At 40.7% G+C, this 21989-nt stretch overlaps 1 protein-coding gene across 4 annotated transcripts in view; it reads left to right on the top strand.

Annotated features, from left to right (window-relative positions):
- Window positions 1–21989, top strand: part of fibcd1b (fibrinogen C domain containing 1b) — a 160579-nt gene that overhangs the window by 88941 nt on the left and 49649 nt on the right. For all 4 annotated transcript variants that reach the window (XM_049604685.1, XM_049604684.1, XM_049604686.1 and 1 more), the window contains one exon: window positions 20298–20394. In XM_049604685.1, coding sequence (XP_049460642.1) covers window positions 20298–20394 — 97 coding nt within the window. The remainder of the gene's footprint in view (window positions 1–20297; window positions 20395–21989) is intronic.

The following is a 21989-nucleotide window of genomic DNA, read 5'->3' as shown; positions in this document are numbered from 1 at the left end:
TGCTGCAGACAGACTGAGAGATGAGCGGGTTACTTGGAGGAGGGAGGGAACAAAGGGGAGGAGAGAGTACGAAACAAAGAAGAGAGTGCCCGATGAACACACTAGAATCTGATGTGGAGAGGAAGAGAAAGTGAGACAAATAGACAAACACAATAGGAGAACAGCAATTTCGTTTTTTTCCCTCTGTACTCTGAAATGGATTAATTCAGATGTGGCCTACGATTAAATCTTTCTGTTGTATTTGTAGTAAAATGGTAGGCCTTAGGGAGCCTCTGGGATAACACATCTGTCTTAAGTAATGGTGACAGGAAAAGTCCAGGACACTAGATTTAGATGTCAATCAGCAGAACTGTACCATCAGTCAGTGATGACCTTTGTGAGGATGTTTGTTCATATGTCTTTTCATATGTCTACATCAATGTGATCTCACAGAAATACGAAATGATCACAACCTCTGAGCACCACATCATGCGGTGGTGGTACACACTGTGCTGAAATTGCATGGTGGCAGCACTGTTGGGTTTAGGTACCCACATTACTCAGCTGGGTTTACAAAATGATCATGTTTTTGGTTAAAATAACTAGGTTTTTTACATACAGGGCGACATGATTGGTTTTAGGCCTTCAGGTACCAAAACTACTTGGTTAGATTTAGAAAAAGATCATATTTGCAGTTAAAATAAGTAAGTTTGTATCCTACCGGATGCAAATATGTCATAACATGACATAAGAATGTTATATAACATGACAAGTATGTTAAAGTACAAGAAGTCTATTGCTCTTTTTAGATAGGAATTGTGCAAATTTGCAGGAAAGCCCAATCAGTCTTTTTTCAGAATTGGCAGTATAAAAACAAAATCGGGGAGTGCGGCAAAATGCTGTCTACCTACTTTTGTTTATACAGAATGTGCCTTTTTCGGGGCAATGGGGGGCGTGAGCAAGTAACACAACATGTAGCTCAGCATGTGACGTAAACAGTGACGTGGGAGGGAAGCCACGGCTAGACAGTCCTTCGACAATTCTCTAGTAAGTCGGCCCGTTCTTCATTTCACTTTGTCTCCCCAGGTGCTCATCTTGACAGTGTCAGGTTTGTGTTTCCCTCTTGCTACTAGCTGCTTGCTAATTCCTTGTATCAGCTGTTTCCTGTTTATCCACCACCAGTGGCTCAACAGCTCCTCCCACAAGTCATCAACAACCCCTCCCGTTGTGGAAGGCCGCCTCGGTCTGTTTAAACTAAAATGGTTTAAATATGACTACCCTATGAGGCAGAAAATTGGGCACCTCGGATCAACTCACCAATCCGGCTGTGTGTCTAAATACTTGCAGCTTGCCTGCAAAATGGCCCTTTTGCGTAAAATCTGGCAGTGTACAAGGGGCTTATGTTGACCTTTAGTTTCACACTGGACCTGAACTGTGATCTCCTGGCGCAAAGTCCTTTGTTTGTTGGCCCATCCATCACCTCAACCTCCTTATTTGGTGGTGGTGGTGTGAACATGTATTTTGTTGAGATTACATGATGGCAGCACCGTTAGGGTTTAGGCACCAAAAACCACTTGGTTAGGTTTAGAAAAAGATCCTGTTGTCAGCTAAGATAACTACATTTGTATCATTTGGAATGTAAGTATGTTATATAACGTGATGTAAATACATGAAGGACATAAGTATGTTAAGTTACAAGATGAAGAAGTCTCCTGGCTGAAAGTTTTTGTGTATCCATCCATCCTTGATCCATCCATCACCTGGAGCGCCTCTGTGTGTGGACTTTTTCTCTTTTTATACTACCCAGTAGGTCATAACATTAACATGTGTCCACCACAACAAAGGATCCAGATTGACCTTCCATTGGCATTATTTTCATGGTGCTGGCACACAATTTCAACACGGCACACTCCACCACCATGTAATTTGGTGTTAAGAGGTAGTAGTCATTTCACATAACTCTGTGACACCAGGTTGGTCCACATCTCTATACAGTAACCAAATCCACTGGTGCTCACCAGACATTTGTTTTGCATGTGTGGGTACTTTAATGCCTTAATATACAGAGTTTGTGTTTCGTTATAACAGTGCCCAACAAGGTTTGCGTTACTTCTAAGAAAATGTCTCAAAAAAATCCATCAGAGACCATCAGCCTTTGCAAAAGGCAACAATTTCTGTTATCAAAGAAACTACTTTCCGTAATGCTCTACAAGTTACAAATATTACAGTTGCATAGAAAAAAATATGTTTGCTAACCCATTATTTGTATTTCTCAATTCCACTTGTTGGATAAATTGCATTGATGTGGAAACACTGCCGTCTAGTGGCGGGAAGCCGTCACTTTGCGGGTAACATAATCGACATGCATTGTGGGAAATGTAGTTTTGGTCCAATCACGCTTTTGACCTATTTATTTTTAGACAATCAGACATTTTAAGCTCTCGCGGGCCACATAAAATGACGTGCCGGGCCACATTTGGCCCGCAGGCCTTGAGTTTGACACATATGGTCTAAACCAACCCACCCACAATGGCCCACTATCTAACTTTGTAAGTAAGAAATTAGCTTTTAAAACCAGGCGATTTCATTATAGGGCTACACACTGAATAATACAGCAAAGTAGCTTTCCACCTGATCATCCATTCTATAAATTACTCAATGCTGGATTTCTACATAAATGATAGCGCTGCCTCATCAACAGCTTTGCTGAATGTATTACGTTATAAGATAGAACTGTTTCTTCCATGGTTCAGGAAAAAAGATGACTCTATACCATGCCGCCAGGTTGGAGAGAGAAGAGAGAAAGAAAGATACGGGGCAATAATGTAAGAGGAACTGTACGGTTGTATGTCATAGATTTGGGGGATCAGAAAGACAAATCTATAGTAATGGGTAAAGCGTGCTACCTGGGTTTTCTTGGCTGTATGGATGCCGAATATGAGCCACCGGTGACATCAATGAAGTCACAGGAACATAGGGAAGAACATCCTCCAGGGCATTATGACTCATAGATCATATATAACTGTATGTCTATATTTTCCCTTTTTTTATGTGAAGATAAACAAGGATAAGCAAAGTAGGTTTCTAAGAAACTCCCTGGCTATCTTTCCAGAGCCATAACTTCTTCAAACACAGTGCCAGGTGTTTATTATAGACCCGTAAGGTTTGCCAGATCATATATTTTGCTTTGTGCACAGAGTTTGCTTTATGGAGTTGGCCAGACACAGAGACAACAGATACCATAGCATGTAGTAAAATATGGAGATTGATTTTAAGCTTACAATCATTTTGTCAGCTGTTGGGAGTCAGGAAATTCAAATGTGGGCACAGCTGTGTATCTTGAGTAGATTTGTGGTGGGTGGAGTGAGCAGTAATTACCATCCTGTCAATCAAAGCAGACACGACCCTGAACAAAAGTCCTCCACAAAGTGAGACTATGTAACTTTTGGAGGAAGAAATAACAAAATCTCCCTCATTCAAATGAACAGTTGAATTCATGAGCAAGAAAATGCATCATTTCTCAGTTCAATACGATTAGGTGTTCTGCCATTATAGCCTGCGTGGTGTGGTATGACCAGAAGAGGTTGCTAACTTTAGTTGGATGCTCTGTAACTCACATAAGTGAGTACAGTCTTGGGTGTATGTCGTGCAGTGGAAGCCATCTGTCCACCAGTAGAGATTTAGCAATGCTATTTCTTCCGTGGGAGCTATTTGTGACAGGCTGCAAAGCAGGGCTGGATTCTCATGTGATCTTGTGATTCTCGCGTAATCTTACTAATCCGGCTACCTCGCAAGGTAATGTGATTTGGATATTAAAACCTGTAACAGTTAAAATTAACATTGTCAGGAACCTTAACGCTTCCATTTTGAAAGAATTTTAGTTTTACTGTTTTGAATCTTTGGTATTTACCTCAAGGGTTGTCTCATGTGAGGCAGGTGGTTTTTTGTGTGTTTTCATGTATAGAAGGTCCAAAGAAAAGAAGAACATACTCAAAAGTAATGAAGTATAGTATGGTATGGTTATTTTAAACCATGTCTTAAGTCCTATTTGCACGGGACTTGTATTAGGGGACCTCGTGTGATTTAGAATGAACCGTCCCCCTATGTCTGTGTTTGGTACAATCCGTTCACAGCAGATAAGCAACATCTGTAGTTAACTCAAATTTACTGGCATTATCACCATAGCTATGATGTCATGGCATAGGTGTAGCGCTGCTGGAGCACACCCAGAATGACACTCCACCACTGTTTTTCACCAAGTGAGGAAATAGATTATTCACAGTTTGCATACCGATTATCCAGTCGAAAATCAAATATATTTTTTTAACACTAGAAGATCCATAAAGTGTATGTCATGCAAGAGAGATGAATTGAGTTAAATGAAGATAAACATTCCACCTTAAAAGTTGCGGTAGCCTTTGAGTGGCACAGTTAATATATAGTCAGCTAACTGTATATGAGTATGCATCTGTCGCGGTGTAACAATTAGAATACGACCCCAAGTATTAACACATCACCTCTGTGTTTGAGGAAACATGGCAGGTAATTCATGGTGGGAGTTTTACTACAGACATGGCAGTTTCACATGGGCATATAAGTGATATGAGAATGGGTTATTTTTACTTTAATACAGTCTAAGTCACTAGACTACTGTGTTCAGTGTCTATTTGAAGAAGAAATAGGAAGTGAACAGAGGAGAGGAGAATTAGTACGGATTGATGTGGACAGTTGTCAGAGGTTGGTCAGGTTTTCTCCACTACCATGACTCACACCCTAGAGACTGTGACCACAGAGGTAGGAGGAATGAGAGCAGATAGGAAATAAAAGAGAAAATTCATTACAACGTCCCAAGCTCCTTCAAGACGCACGCACAAATAAAACACTAACAGAAGAAAGTATGTTGGACTACAGCAAAGAAACATACATGTCTACATACAGTAAATTTGTGTTCATATGTGCTTACAGACCCATTCAATCACACACACACACACACACACACACACACACTGAAATATGTATACACACAAGCCCACACTCAGATAAAGTAATCCTTTGGGCGTGTGGTCTACCTGTTTCGGTAAAGGGAGATTTCCAGTGCCTTTTAAACACAGCCTCACGGCTTAGGGTAATGTCTTCTATTATTACTATTTTATTTGTTAAAAGGAAGGGACTAAAAATGACCATGACATAAATAATGAATGAAAGTAGATATATCAGAGTGCCGTGTGGGGCTGCATTATCAAATGGTGCTTTTATCAGGAGTACTGCAATCACTCTCAAATATTCAATTCAGCTAAGAACTGAAATGTAAAAGTTTTAGATTGAATGTACGATTGTGTGCATGTTGTATCCCTCCTTTAGAGGCTTGGAGTGCCTTTTGAGCATTTCAGAGTGTACGGTATGGGCTTTTTCAGTATCTCTATCTGGCCCACAGACTCTTCAATATTTCATCTCTGTTAGTTTATTGGTTTGGAAAAAAAAGTAAATCCAGGATGGCTGTTTTTGCAGTTGTGTCTTATCTGTAAATGTTTTGTAAGGCAGGGAAATTGAAAACTTCAGAGAACAATCTAACTTTTGTTCAGAATATAATTGTTTTCAGAATGTTTACAGTCAGTGTATTGTGTAGATGTTCTTTTTTTTCTTACTTTATAATTTATTTTTAGACAAGAATGTCTGTTTGTGCCCTAATTAACTGGCATTAGGAGACAGTTTATTTAGTGGTGCTGAGGGAAAGCATGAACTGTCTACCAGCAGCATTATCACAGGTAGTGTCAGACGTCTCCTTTAGGATATTAGTGCCATTAGCCAGAGGTTATGTGAGGAAAGGTTACAGCTATGTGACAGCTGCTTCAGGAGCATTCACTGATTTTAGATCTAATCTCTGGTACATGTGCAGGCACACTAATAGGACTCCCAGTAATGTCACTGACCTGTATATGTTTGGATGTTTTATATCCCGTTATAGTTTTTTTATGTCGTGCAAAAGAAGCACTGTTACTGTGAGAACTCAGTAGAGTACACTGCCTCATCTTTTAATCAGTGTAGGCATATTTTGGTTTACAATTTACATTTTCTCGATTTTATTTTACTTTCTTTTGCTCAGCCCTCAGGATGGCAATGTCAACAGTCAGTCGATTGCTTTGGCAGCTGCTGCATGGATTTATTTAATAACATTTTGTTTAGACATTCATGGTGCCCAGAGGATGAATCCTAATGACTTTTGTGATCCCTTTACTTTTTTTTAATGCCACCAGCTGGTCAAAATGTCACATATCCAGTGAAATATCTCATCATCTACTAGATAGATTTGCAAATTTTATACATACCCCCCAGAAAATGAAGCCAACTGACTTTGGTGTTACCCTGACTTTATAGCACCAACATGAGGCTGATACTTGCAGTTTTGAGTGAGACATTGCAACAAAAATTGCCATGGAATCTGGTACAGACATTTTTGTCCCCTTTGGTATGAATTATAATAACTTTTCCTAACTTCTACTCCGGCGTTATCATCGTATGATCAGCTGTAGCTGTATTCCGTGTTTAGCACTATCATAAAATGTTAGCAGCCACCTACTAAACATCAGCATGTAAAGGTTGTCAATGTGAGCTTGTTAGCATTTAGCTGCCTTGGCACAGCCTCACAGAGCTGCTAGCATGGCTGTGGTCTCTGATGTGTTTATTTATGTGACTCCATAGGCTACTTATACTTGCTATTTGAAGAGCAAAAGTGCATTCACACTGACAAGTACAGCAAAATGGAGAGTACCCGGTCAAAAAACTTGGGTGTGAAACGCTAGACACTTCTCACCGTTGATGCTCATCACCTTGTTTTTGTAGGGGAAGGGGAGATATCACCAAACTTGTGAAAATTGCAGCCAAGGAAGCTGCTGTGGTTCAGAATGCGGCCCGGGCCACATTTTCCTGACTGAACCCGACCCGAGTCTGAGACAGTTGTAACCGAACCCCTGACTAGTTTTAAACTTTCGTGATAGCAGGTTTTGTCTAGAATCCTCCTTTATCATTAGTTCAGTCTGAATATTTACCGCCTCCTGCCTGAAATGAAACTATCGGCCTATGTTGCGTTCAGGCGTTATCACGTACATAACAAATTCCAGTACTTGAATGGACCACAGCAACATCTCAAGTGGGCCGAACCCGAACCGAGAAAAATTTCTGATTTGTTATACGGACACGGACTGACCCGTCGGGTTCTGACAGGTCCCACCGGGCTTGGGTAGGGTATCCACACTCTACTATGGTTGAGGTTGCTCCGGTGACCATGTGGGTATTATTTTGTCATGGTCAAATGTTGGCAGTAATGCTCCATCCAGTTTGACATTAAGAAGAAGAATTTGTCCTACAGTCTTTATTACCATTAAGGGCAAACATCGGGTGTTCGATTTGAGCGCTGTGCTGGGCCTTTGTCATACCATGACAGATTAACAAAAAAAAAAAAAAAATTTAAAAAGCTTTCGCTGAAATGTACCTGTGTTAATGTGGCTTCTCTTAATCCTTTAACCCAATAAGGAAAACCTGGTTTCTTGGTTTTCTATGGTGTTTGAAAAATCAGGTTACTGCTGAAAGCCAGGAATAATCTTTTTACTTAAGTACATGTAAATGCAGAAATTGTGTTTACATGTGTGAGAGGGAGTTTGAGAGGGAGAGAGAAAGAGTGTTTGTGGATGACTGTGTCTCTCCTTCTGTTCTCGTTTGCTGCTGCTGTGTCCAGAACACATCTGTCTTTCTGATAGGATTATAAAACATTCACCAGCAGATGTTTGCAGTCCCCTTTGAAGATAGCAATTCTGCAGACTGCTGTGGATTTATGAGTGCTTTCATCAGACAGTGCTGAATTTGTCACCATATCATCAATATTCTTAACAATGTAATGAAATTGTTAGCAATTCCTCTGCCCGTCTGTCTTAATCTATCTAAAATCTATGAAATGAGGCAGCTTTCAGAGTTGATTCTATTAGCCTCAACACATGTTTTTCTTTATTTCTGTATTTTTCCATTTTTCCTTCTCTGTAATTCTGTGTCTCATTAATCACTCTCTGAAGATGTTACAAATTATCTTCAGTTAGTCGGTATAGAGCAGTGGTACCAAGTGACATCTGCTGCCAAAGCACCAAACATATAAACATAGAGTGCGCACAGTGTGTACATGCCAGCAGCTAACAAGCTATTGGCACAGTTCCTATGTTCCACCCAGTCACATGCCAGATTGTAAATCTCCCCCAATCAGCTTCAGAGTGCTTCTGTTGATTCTTCCCTGTGTTCTGGTCTGTCAGTCAGGGTGTCCGTCTGTGCACGCTGTAGGCTCCCAGTAGTTGACAGAAAGCTTGCTGAAGAGCTTAAGGCAGCTTGTTAAGTAGCCTTCATCTACTGCGGAGATTACGGGGAGCTTAATGTGATCATGCCAATGCAAGCCCTTTAGCAAGTGCTGGGTGAGATGGTTAAGGATCAGAGATTTTCTTGTTAACACTATTTGGCTATTTTACCTGATGTAATTGTTTGTGGGTTGAAAGAGTTGAGCTATAACTGTGACTGAATACTTATCATTTGCAGTTTGGTGTACTGCAGTGGCAAATCTCCCAATCCACTCCAATTCCCAGTGGAGAGCATTTGAGTAAGAGAAAATGAAAAGGCAAAGGCCATCCCATCTGGGGCACAGTATAAAACAAGATGAAGACAAAATTTGCTAATTTGCACATAGCGTAATCTTTTATTTATTTATTTATTGCCTCTGCGTCAGCGATAGTGGTGGCGAGAGGCATTATATTTTCGGATTGTCTGGTTTGATCATGATATCTCAAGAACACCTCGAGGGGATTTCTTCACATTTGACACAAATGTTCACCTGGACTCAATGAACTGATTAGAATTAGGTGGTCAAAGGTCAAGGTCACTATGAACTTGCATCTGTCACATTCTTGTGAATACAATATCTCAAGAATACCTTCACGAATTTTTTTCATATTTGCCACAAACATTCACCTAGACTAAAATATGGGCTGATTAGATTTTGGTGCACAAAGGTCAAGGTCACTGTGACCTTGCATCTATTAAATTCTTGTTAATGGAGAGGAGATCTTGAGGAAATTCTTCCAAATTTGGCACAAACATCCACCTGGACTAAACAATGAACTGATCAGATGTTGGTGGTCAGAGTTCAAGGTCCCCGTAACCTTGTGTCTTAAATTCTTGTGAACGCAATACCTTAAGAGGATATTTCCTCAAATTTGACACAAACATCCACTTAGACTCAAGAATGAACTGATGAAAATTTTGTGGTCAGAGGTCAAGGTCACTGTGACCTCACATAACGTGTTTTTGGCCACAACTCAGGAAATAATTTGCTAATTATGACTAAATTTCACACAGTTTTTCTAATAGGATATAATGATAAAGCAAATGGCATGTCCTAAAGGTCAAAAGTCAACTTCACTTTGACATGGTAATGTTCTGCAGAAACACTTTTCGAGCCATTATTCAACGCCACAACTCAGGGACAGAGATACAGAGGGGAGATATTTGGTCAGATACTTAATTGGTGACTCTAAGCTTGGGTGTCCACCTTCAAACTGTGCTGATTATATAGATCTTCTGTGCTGCCAGGGGAAGATATATGTAAAGCATCTATGTTCTCACAGTCATGGACGTAAACTGTAAGTGCAACTTGACTGGTTTACAGAGGCATACAACTGCAAGGGGGTAATTTATTTAGAAACTACTTTATCATTATTGATTTTTAGTGACATTGTTTATCTGTGATGATTTCTCATTAGCGCGTGTTGTTGTTAGTGATAAATCAATAAATATAAAACATTATAATGATAATATTTGGTGGGGGGGCAGGGATAGCTTGCCTGTAGGGTGCAAAATGTATCAGGTCTGGCATTGGTGTACTGTGAGTACTTTTATATATGCATGCATTTACATGTCAGGCTGTTTTTCAGATTCTTTTCTGCATAGATGTTGTTTTCTTTGACAAGCTGCACTGGGGTTGCAGTTCTGGAACACAGGTCTTGCTTTTTTTAGGCGAACTGTCACAGAGTTCTCTTGACTGGAGAGGAAGAATACATGAGACTTTTAAGTGCCAATACTAAGTTTATGGTGCCTTGCTGACTCAGACACTCTGACAAAACATGTTAGAGCAACCACTCTCTCCCTCAAAGGTACTTTTCTTCATCTGTATGGCCTGTCTGCTTTTGTGCTGTACTATGTTAAAATGCACCAACAACAATGATGATGTTGTAGAGAAAGTGAGCTGTGTGATCAACTTTAGCTGTTCAACTTGGCACCTTTCAGATACAGTGGTGACAGTGAGGGAACATTGAGTGTATGTCATTTGAAGTTTTACTTTCTAAGACTGGAGATAATTTGGTGCATCTCTTGAACTCTGTCAGAAAGTAGGTAAGTTTATACCCAATATGCATATTCCTAAATATTTAGGTAAAGAAAATGGACGCAAGACAAACAGAAGGTGAGACAGTTGGATATATTTAGTAGTTTTTGGTTTGCCAGCTGCTTCCTTTGGATTGATTTCTCTCCTAACTCATAAACAACAGTCACCATATTGTGAGCTACTGCAATTGAACAAATTCCTTACATTGACAGTTTCCTTTTTGATGCGTTTTCTTGCAGTAAATATATGCGGCTGCAGAAATGGCAGTGGTAATTCTGAAAAAAGTTGCCTCTGAGAGATGGGTTGTTTGGGCTTTGTGGAGCATGTAGAACAGCGAGTATAAAGAATTAATTACCTAAGAGCTGCAAGGAAGAGGGATAAAGTAAAAAACACTGCAATATGGAAAAAGACTGATGGAGAGTGCCAGAGCTACAAGATGAGAAAAACCTGAAAATATAACTGTCTCAGAATCATCCTTTATTTTTACTGTAGATGCAGATGGTGAACACAAAAAAAAAATGTTTTGCAAGACAAAGGGAAGTGTTGATTAAATTCCATGGTGACTGGATGTGCGGATCGTTTTTTTTCTTTTCTTTTCTTTTTTCTTTTAGCCTGTTGATTAGAAGTGCCTGGTAAAAAGTATCTAACTGGCTGAAATAACATTTGTCTACGTTATCTAACACACCTTAATTTACACATATTAGATCCAACTGCAGCTCCTGGTAAAAAGCAGTTTCTAAGCTTAAATTGCAGACAATATCTGAATGACTATGTAACTTTGAGAACATAAAGCAATCCCCTAAATGAAAGGCAAGTCACTCTGCTGCATTTGTTGGAACTGCAGGAACACTCAATTAACTCACAATTGTACAGTGGTGTTACAGATTGGAGGTTTTTCCCTCACAAAAGATCTCTGGCCGAGCACTGACACAGGCTTGCAAAGAGCAGTTAAACCCAATAACAGACACGCTTAAAAGCCTGTTAGCAAGTTTCTTCGGCAAATTAATTTGCACCAGTTAGCCACAGGTACGTGACATTTGTCTTTTTCACTGGTGAAAGCAATGGTCTGTTCCTGAATGTTTTGCACACAGCTCTTTGTAAATGATAGGGCTGGATCTGAATGTTTGAATATTCAAAAAGTCGTTCGTTTTTTTCAATTTTGAGATTCAGATATTTGTGTTTCTTTTTTGATAAATGAAAATAGAGATTTTATAAAATATAGATCTTATAAATATACTGTACATCTAAAGTCATAAACTTATTGGAGCTAGTTAATGTATCCTCATACGACTCATATATTGTTCAATGAATTAGAACCCCACAGATAATGTTACGTACTTAAAGTAAAGTTACCTACTTAGCGTAAAGTTGGGCAGGTTAATTTGGGGAGGAAAAACCATGGTAGGGAGTCTTTAGGTTTAAGCAAGTAAAGTTACTGTGATTAGCTTTAGAAAAAGCAACATGATGATGACAAACCTTAAAAAAACTCAAAGTTCTTTTAAAGTTCACAAGGTTCCGAACACCAGTTTCCTGGGGACAGTCCTGGAGGAAAGTCCTGTGTTTTGTGACCCACCCACCACCCCAACCTGCGTCCTTACAGGGACTGCTTCCCTCAGTGGCGCATTGGTCACGTGATCGCAGCCTTCATACATGAATTACTGGTTCATGATTAAGTTGGATATTGATGGAATTTGGTGCATTACTTTTCATTGGTGAACATAAGAGTGGTGCATGGGAACAGCCTGAGGTAGTTTCTTCACTTCTGTTTCTCTTTGTCAGGCATTGTCTGAAAATCGCAGCCTGTTGTTATGAGTAATTTCTGAGGTTCATGATTAATCCATGATAAGAAAAATTGTCAGAAGCTGTTATGATGTCACAAAACGAGCCTAGATATAGGACCAGGTTCAACCAAATGCCGGTTCAAACCCTGGGTGGGGGTTCTGTGCGGAATTTGCATGTTCTCCCTGTGTCAGCATAGGTTTTCTCTAGGGTCTCCAGCTTCCTCCCACAGTCCAAAAACATGCAGGTTAGGTTAATTGGTGTCTCTAAATTGCCCATAGGTGTGAATCTGAGCATGAGTGGTTATTTGTGTATAGGGGCTCTAGCCACCCTGCGCAGCGCAGGGTGGCGCAGGGTGGCGAACCCCGCGTAGAGCTAGTTTCGAGCAGCGCAACCCGAGGCACGCTCAGTGTGGTAGTTTGGCAGACCAAGGTGCGCTGAGATGGGTGTGGCGGCGCAGCAGGAGGAGGTGTCGACAGATCCAGCTTGGCGCAGTGACAGTTTCGTGCCAAATGGCTTCGCCGAAAGTGCGCTAAAAGCTCGGCGTCTGAAACCAGGTCTACTGTCAGCACAGGCGGAGCACAGCCGGTGTAGCGGAAGTTTGGCTGACCGGCGGACAGTGCACACACGTCACCAAAACCTCACAGGCAGGTTTCCAGAATGTCAGGCACATTAACAATGCAATAAATAGCCAAAAAACACTATTCAATGCAACTATCTGCAATCAGCACATAAATGTATCTCTATATCGACTGTCCCGTCACATCTGATGTCAGATCAAAGGGGATTGGCACCGTTTGGCATGCGTAATGGAAACCCAACCTGATTTGATTAACACAGCTGCAAACTAATGAGTTCACATCCCTCTCAGCCAACCACAAACAGAGCATCAGATAGGGAGTATATATTCAGCATCTGTCATCTTAGAAAAGTCAAAAGAAAAGAAACAGAGTGAGACTGTGAGAGAGAAAGAGAGAGAGCGCACATGCACACGAGAGAAACGCAACATTGATTTACAATTGTGGTGACCTCCTCCCAGGCTACCTTTGCATCATCAGCCCGTGGAGGTCTGCTCGCAGTTCCGTATATTCGGACACTGCGAGCTTGGACCTCCCGGACCAAACATCAGTTTCCTCCTGGGAGAAGTTTGCTGCTCTCTTCTGCCACGGTGAATTGAGTAAACTCTCATTACACCTTCGCGCGGCGCATTTAAGGGCGAGGAGAGGGGCTCATTTGATTGGTGCGATGTGTGTAAAACCCACTCCACGCCTTGTCTCCTCCCTCTTTCAGACTTGCGCAGGTAGGCGGGACGGAGGTGGGAAAGAGGAGTAGCTGCACCAGCGCGCACGGTGTGCCAAACTTCAAAATCCGCCTGTCCACACCCAGTTGGTGAAGCACAGGTGCGCTGCGCCCCCGCCTCGCCCGGTCTGCGAAACTAGAGCCCTAGGTGTTAGCCCTATGATGGTATGGCGACCGGTCCACGGTGTACCCTGCCTCTCGCCCAATGTCAGCTGGGATACTCTCCAGCCCTCCAACAGGATAAGCGGTTACAGAAAATGAATGAATGTATGAACAGTCAACAATACTGTAGAATAACAATCCTTAAAATTAATGCCTTTAACTAAACTGAAAGGCATGTTTTGGTGTGCTATACCGACCATCTCAGCTGAAAATGGAGAAATGTTGAGCGTTGAGCTGAAGCTCTGGACCCAGAAAATGTATTCAGTACAGACCGAACAATTTGCATCATATAGCTTTGCAAATCAGTGCATTTTGCTCACTGTCAATGTCAAAACTCAGAGTCACTCACTGGTGTGCCCAAATAATTTAGTTCACTTCCACAGAATTTTCCCTTGCATGTGCAGTGGATTGCAGATACAACTTACATAATGGAGCTTAAAAAAAAAAAAGAAACATTTGCAATATCTAGAACTCAATAAGTATGACTGCACAGGGTTCCATTAGCTATTATTATTGTGTTTGCTGCCAGTATACTAATGTGGAAACTGGCTGTATTCACGATTGATTTTGCGGGTCGGTTTTCAGATGGTTCTGTACTTTATGTTGTGAAACACTGAGACCTTGTGCAACCCTTTCAATAAAATGTCTGCTGTGTCTCAACTGCAGTCCTCAGTCTGTATACGGCTGGAGCATCACCTGCCCCACACCCAAATGGAACGATTCTGTCAGCTTCTGACCTTGACAGAAACATCTTTGATGTCAGCCACTGCCCTCTAGCCAGACATTGTGTGTGAGGATTTGTCAGTCGGGATGTTAAGCTGCGTCCCAGTGGAAACTGTGTTTGTGTCTGTGTGCAGGGGGCGTGTGGCGAGGTGACACAGTCGCTAAGGCTCTATAAACCACAAGCATTTGAGCCTCGGTATAAACACGTGCAACTGTAAAAGAGCATTCATGCACATTTATAGACAGAGACGCTCTGAAATGGGCCGTTGACTTTTGTTTCTTTAAAGGTGAAATTGAAAAGCTGTTGTGATGGGGCGTTAAAGGTTTTTTAAAATCCTCTTTGCCCTTGCCTTTCTACCACTATGTTGACCAGCGTTGGTATCAAGTTCTTTATGAGTAACCATAATGTAGAGCCAGAGCAGATTGCACTGTCTACTTATCTGCCTCTTGGCTGCATATTTCTGCATGTTCTTCGCTTGCATGTTATCAGTGATAAAACAGGCCAGAAGCAACAGAACTTTGCTTATGGTACCCACAAACTTTTACATTAATATTAACACCAACATGCTTATACAACCCTGCATGTTCACTACAGATGTACAATTACACACACACTGACACAGACACACACACACAGACCAAAAAAAAAAAGCTACGTGCATGTGCTGTAAGAGTGCACATACATGAATTCAGGTGAATATGACCTTTCCGGCTTTCCGAACAATCATGCAGCATAAATACAAGCATGAACATGGAGGTCTAATTGGACACACATACACACATGCAATTTACAGATACACTTGTATGTATCACACGTATTTTGTCAACAGCATTGGCATCCATCCACCTTCCACTTTTGACCACAGCTTTTCCCTCTTGAAACATGTGAGAGAAAATGATTGGAGTCTCTGTGAGCTCCATGTCTCCAGGGAACGCGCACAGAGATACTGACCTTCAGGGTCAACATGCAATTAAACCTCAGAGGGGCTCTCCAGTCTTACAAGGATGCTAGACATAGAAGGAGGCAGTGCCAGAAAGACAAGAGTGTTAACCCTAATCTGAACTGAACTGCATGCTGGTTAACCTGCTGCTGTAGAGTAGTGCTTCATGTGACCACTGGCCAGTTTCTCACTGCCGCAGTGATTCACAGTTGCAGGTACCGCTGGTACTCTGGTGTCTCGGGTTTTCTATCAGAGCAACACTAGGGGGACACAACGGGTGTGTCACGAAAGCCAGCTTCAAAGATGACTGTTAACCTGAAATACCACAGCTACTAAACTGAAGACTAAATATAAATATGAAGGAGACATATTATATAATTCCTTATTTTCTGTATTGTATTTAATGTTAAAATTTCATGAGTTCATATTAAATGTGGTCACCATTCTGAATACGGTGTTTTTTCTGTTTCCAAAACAAGCGGACATCAGTTTATGACATATTTCTTTATATGATCATCTGCTTCAGTGTAGCCTACACTGCTACATATAGCTACATGTCAGCATTTTGGATCCTATTCCTGCTAAAACATTTATGGATGTGTTTAGCAATCTTAAAGGTGATTATTTTTTTGTGACTTTACAAAGTGCCACTATACTCCGTTGCAGTCATTTGTTTGCTACAGATACACAGCTACATTTAGCTACATGCTAACATCAGGGAAACATGTAATCTGGATTGTCAAGGTTGTTACTTTCTCCCCGGTTTCAGATTATATTTCTGATGGGAGATGTCCAGTTGTGTTGAGAAACTATTGTTAGTGATTTTTCACTTTAGAAAGTGCAATTATACTCTGTTACAGTTTTTCCCTGGCTTCCCCAAAGTACAATGCTACATGTAGCTTCATGCTATTGTCAGATTAACATGTAATTTTGGCTTCTGATGTTGTTTCATCAGTTTCAGATCATATTCCTGCTAAAACATGTCTGGTTGTGAATATTTTGGTTTAGTAGCTTTTATTGATGTTTTCTTAAGGCACAAAGTGCACTATACTGTATTGCAGTCATTCTCCCGGCTGCAATGACAGTGCTGCTGCCAAAACACTAAAGATCCGGAAACGCTGACTAATCGGAGCAGATTGGGCTTTTTCAGGAGGGGGAATTAAAGTGACAGATCTCAGGGTGTCTCAGACTGAGGGTTGAATACAGGTGTTCCAGTATCGATAATATGTGGCAAAATAATTGGGGGTTTTTAGATTAAATAATTTAAACAGACCCTAGCAGAAATCCAAAATACATCAACCTGAAAATGAGCATAATAGGCCCTCTTTAATATCAGGGCATTGTCTCGTAATTGTTTATTTTTCTGTAAAAACATAGATGGGTTTATCTGCTATAATGGAACAATGCTAATGTGAGAGCATACAGCTATTCATTCCCTATTCTTTCCATCTCCAGTCTATCAGACATCTTTGTCATATGTCAGGTGGCTTTACAGTATGTATGCAGCCAGACAGGCCTTTTTTAGAGCTGTGATAATGTGAGAAATACATTGCTCTGAAAGGCCATGGATGGTTTGAATAGAAATTAGGGACTTGAGTTATCATTGTCTAAAATCTTTTCATAAAGACCGACTGTAGTCTGACACATCGGCTTGACGTTCTTTGGTGTAAATTTGCAAAAGAGAAGATTTTTTTTCTGAAGTTTCTTGTGATTTATTGAGTTGAGGGGGCACTTTTTGCAGTTCTCTTGCCTTCGAAACTGCTGCTAATACAGTGAGTGCCAGGGGAGAGAAAAAAAAATACAATTAGGGATGGATGAAAAGGAAAACCTCTACCTCATTTTTAACACAGCGTTATCAATTTGCAGTCTTCTCTATTTCAGCTAATTTGAATGTCAGGACGAGGAGGGGTAAGAGGAAGGAGGGAGTAAGATAAGGAGGCTGGAAGGTCATTATTTCAAGGAGAATTAAGTGACATGAATGTTGTCATTCTTTTTCAACCAGCAGTTGGCCTCTGCGTTTAAGCCAGCCGTGCTTTATTGCAGTGCCTTTAGCAGAGAGTTGGTTTTTGCACAAACCTTTGACATAAATCTCACCAGTTAACCCGGGCAATCAGTAGAAAACACAACAGGGGCCGGCTCCCTCACAGTCCTTGAGTGCCCTGCTGACATATCAGTAACATGATGACGGTGCATTGTTTGCACTGTCAAATGCCAAAGCCTTTTTCCCAAGGTCTTTTGATTAGTCTAATCAAGGCACTGTTGCGGTAATAGCCTTATTAACAGCTTATTGGCCCCGGTGAGTCCAACATAATATCATCATGAAAGGATTTCATCGAGGTAAACATGTTTTTTGAAAATACTTCTTTATTTCAGGGTGAGCACAGAAAGAAAGAGGTAACTACCAAACACTAAAGCAATGTGTTTCTGATGTTGTTGCCCCTGAACTGAGATAGGTCATACTGTAGATTCATCTGTGTGCTATTAGCGGGTCATGTCTGTGAAAGTTTCATTCATTGTGATGTTATTATTTATGTGCATGTTCTAAGACAATGAAAAATCACAATAAACTATCCCTGGGATCTCTGGGATCTTATTTCATTGATAGTATCCTCCTTCAGCTGTCACGCCCTGTGACTGACACTTGATGCCATGTCTTAAGTATAATAACACTCTGACACACACCCTACAATTTGAGAATATACTGTTTTATTAACTGAATTACAGTGTACTGAAACCACTCCATCTGTGTGTGAAGCTGTTCTATAGCATAACACTTGGAATGTGAAAATGAGCTCCACCCTCCAGCCCTGTTTATGAATGATTGATAGCATTATTTATATACACTGTATACCAGACATTAATATTGAAATCTGCAGCAATAATCTGCCCTCTAGATTTGTGAGTAACACAGGACTACAGTAAACTATTGCTCATGCTGATAATAGTCAGTAATACAGTCATATTAATTACAATGATCTCCGATTCAGATTTAAAACAAGGAGTGAAATTCTGTTTAACTGTAGAGTTAGATTTCCATGTCAGCTTAAGGAAGTTAAGTATAATCACTGACATCGTTAGAGATAACTGGGACACTAGTCTAATGCACCGTGACTGGGGCAAAGCCTGTGAGAGTCTTATGCAACAGCTGATACAAATCCCTTTGTTTCTTTATGTTTAGCTGACAGCTTCGCGCAGCACCCTGCAAACTGTGACCTCACAGGTTTCACTGATATAAACATATCATAGGGTTACAGTATGTGCGTGGGGTGTTCAGAAGCAAAACAAACGACTGTCAGTTGTATGTTTCAGTTGCTCTAAAAAGATACTGTAACATTCAAGTCTCTTTTATTGTTAACAAATCAGATAAAAAGGCAAGTATTGCCTGTGTAGCCAGAGCTGTGTTGGAGTATATCTTATCCCTCTGTGCCATTGTTGTTCAAAACACATCACTGAGCCACACCCTTGAACAGGCTGGCATGGTTTGTCATTATCATGAGCAAGGCCACTCGGGCTTTGACAGCAGCAGGGCTGTGTCATGAGATTGGACAAAATAAACCCATCGACCAAATGCATGGTATTCCACAGCTGAAAATAGTTACAGACAAATGCACTATCAATCCTGTCTAAGTAACATTTACTAAAAACTATGGTACCCAACTGTTTTGGGCACTTATTTAGCCATTTCTTGATAAATATTTTAAGCCATTTCTAAAGACTTTTATCCTGATATATAGGATATATAGTTGACTGTGTTGAAAAACAAAAAAAATACAGGAAAATACCATGTTAAATCTTAAAGGAGTTTTAGCTGCTCTCCTGTCTGACTTGGGTGTAGTGGCTGCCAGGGATGATGCTCATGCCAGAGGCCTGATATCTTAGAAAACTTTACATTGGAAATGCTGGACAGTTGAGGTTTCTGAAAATAAAACAAAATGTAGGTTTGAAGATGATCATTTCTCTGGAAACAGGGAGCAAATGAATCTTTGAAATCATGTTGGAGGAGTTTTGAGAGCTCTGAATAAAGAGACGAGGAAGCTATCTTATTTTAAGATGTGGAGAAAAATCCCTATAATGCCTAGATGGTGTTGATAAGTGATGATGATCCACTAATGATGATTAAGATGATCACAATGAAGACAATTATGAGGAGGAAAATGATGAGGATGAAGATTTTTCCCATTGCTCTGCAGGATTTTGTTCTTTGTATGCTCTAATGTTAAAAGCAAATATGGCTGTTGGTGCCATCTGGTACCTTATGGTATATTAAGGGATTAGTCACGCTGAACATAAACTGTCTCAGGGAATTTCCTTTGTCATTTCAACATTAACGCTGCCTTCCAACGGCAAGTCTTAAGCTATTTTCCATCTGCATGCATTTCCTCTTCAGGAGCACATTTCCAATTTCCGTTCATCCTCAACCTGGCAGTTGGAATGTCAGCAATTTTAATGCATAGGGTATTTCATAGGCTGATACAGATACTGCATCATCACATACACACACACACACACACACACACACACACACACAGCTAACATCTGCTATTGCTAATATTTCCTTTGTTTCTCACACTGAAAGAGCTGCTATAAAAAACTAATTTCTCCACACACCCTTGCTACTTAGAATTTCATGATTCATGGTACAGAAGAAGAAGAAGAGAAATATCTCTCTGTGTATTTAGGATTATTGTTTTATGAATATCATCTCTTTCCTGGGATTTCAATTAAGGATGCAGATTCCATAGCGATTTCATTCAAAGTCAGTCAAGATTTAATGGATTCCTTTTATTAGCTTCCGACAAATTGCCTTTTTAGAGGGAAGAGCGTTTGCATTATTCATTTGTGAAAGAGCAAGCATTTATGAGTTCATTTAGTTTAGTTGGAGATGAGCTTAGCGACCAACAGTGGGACTTGGAATGACTCATCACAGAGGAGGATGAGACACTCCGTGTGAGATGAGTCTCATCTGACCCCTGACCTGTCGTCTCGCTGTCTTGGCTGTGTAGGTGATCCAGCGCAGGGAGGACGGCTCAGTCAACTTCTTCCGAACATGGGAGTCATATCGGGAGGGATTTGGCAAGATCACTGGTGAACACTGGCTCGGTAAGTGGCTCAGGTGTGTGACTGTGTGTGTATGTGTGTTTGGCAATGTATGACTCATGCATATGTGGATTGTGGCCTGCTATGCCATGCCAGGCCAAATCCTGGAAAGCACATTTTTACTCAGTGTTGTCAGCTCCGGTCCAGTAGCTGTGGTGTTATCTCGATTACAAGACTCCATAAAACTATCACCATATCAACAGCACAATGACAGCCACTATGAGACGAAGTACAGCACTCAAACTCAAAGCAGAAAGAAGAAAGAAACTCAGGCACAGCTAGTCGCGAAGCAAGATAAAGAGACACAGACAGCGAGAGATTAGTCGACTTTGGCCCTTCGCATCATCAAGAGTTCAGTCTTAAAAACCACTTTAGTGACAAAGACTGTTGCATCGTTTAAAAAGATGGGCATAAAGCACTTCATGAGAGGTGTCTGTTCATCACCACAATATCACAACACAAGCCAAAAGACCAGCAATTCAATTACAATATTTTTATTTTCACTTGACAAACACAACAACAGTATAATTTCATTGTTTTTTTAACCTTTCAGCTTTTCAACGCTCGCCTTCTGCTTGTAATTTGTATTTTTCAGAGTGTGCTTGTCCAAATCCTTTTATTTCTTGCTGGCAGCGTGACACATTAGCCCATGCCTCTCCTCAAATTTGACAGGGAAAAGAATGCCAGCAAAGAACGAATTCAACTGTGAAATTATCAACTTTTCCATAGCCAAGTTCTCCCTCGTCTTCACACCACTTCTCATTAAACGTACCAAAATGTTTCTTCTTGGTGGGATACTCTTCAGCTCCATCGTGGCCATTCTTGTGGCTCAGATTTAGCTGCCTAGACTTTTGTTTACATTCATTCTCCAGCATGTTAAAAATAAAACCTCATGGAGGTCTGATGGGTCGTAGAAATAGTTATTTCCATCACAGGGTGGCCTTTGTAGCTTCTTTTTAATTGGCCTGGCATTTCTTCAGGTGGCAGGAGAGCATGAGGCAGAGCTAGACGCAAGATTCTCACATCAGGTGTTAGGTATGAAAATTGACAACCACAAAAGCTCCTATGAAACTGAACACATGACATGACTTAAACAACTGCAGCTGAGGGAGTGCAACTCTGTGGCAGCATTTTATCACATAATCATCATCTCTCTGGGTGTCTAATCGCTACATAATCTCAACCACCATGCCTCAATGCTATTTCTTGTTATTCTATATTTAACATTCAGTTCTAATGTCACCATAGTTACCTACAGTCTGCATGTAGAGATAAACTGTGTTGTCCCATAAACATGCAACCAAAAACAAAAAGAACGAGGATCCCGCAAAGAGGCTTTTCATATAGATGAGAGACCCTTGTTCTTAAGAGGAACAGTGTGTAAGATTTAGGAGGATTTAGTGGTGTCTAGCTGTGAGGATTGCAGATTGCAACCAGCTGAAACTTCTACTGCTTACGTGGGATTTATACTTCTGCGTAGAAATGACACCTTACCTACAGTGTAGGCTCTGCGTCCACGTAGTGAGACAGACTTCCTGTCTGTTTTTTAAGATGAAACCAAAGCTTTTATTTATTTTAATCCCACAGATGAGAAACAA

The sequence above is a fragment of the Epinephelus fuscoguttatus genome, linkage group LG18 (assembly GCF_011397635.1).
Source record: "Epinephelus fuscoguttatus linkage group LG18, E.fuscoguttatus.final_Chr_v1".
Taxonomy (NCBI): domain Eukaryota; kingdom Metazoa; phylum Chordata; class Actinopteri; order Perciformes; family Serranidae; genus Epinephelus; species Epinephelus fuscoguttatus.
The sequence above is the reverse complement of the archived record's forward strand: the minus strand, read 5'-3'. Positions and strand labels throughout refer to the sequence as shown.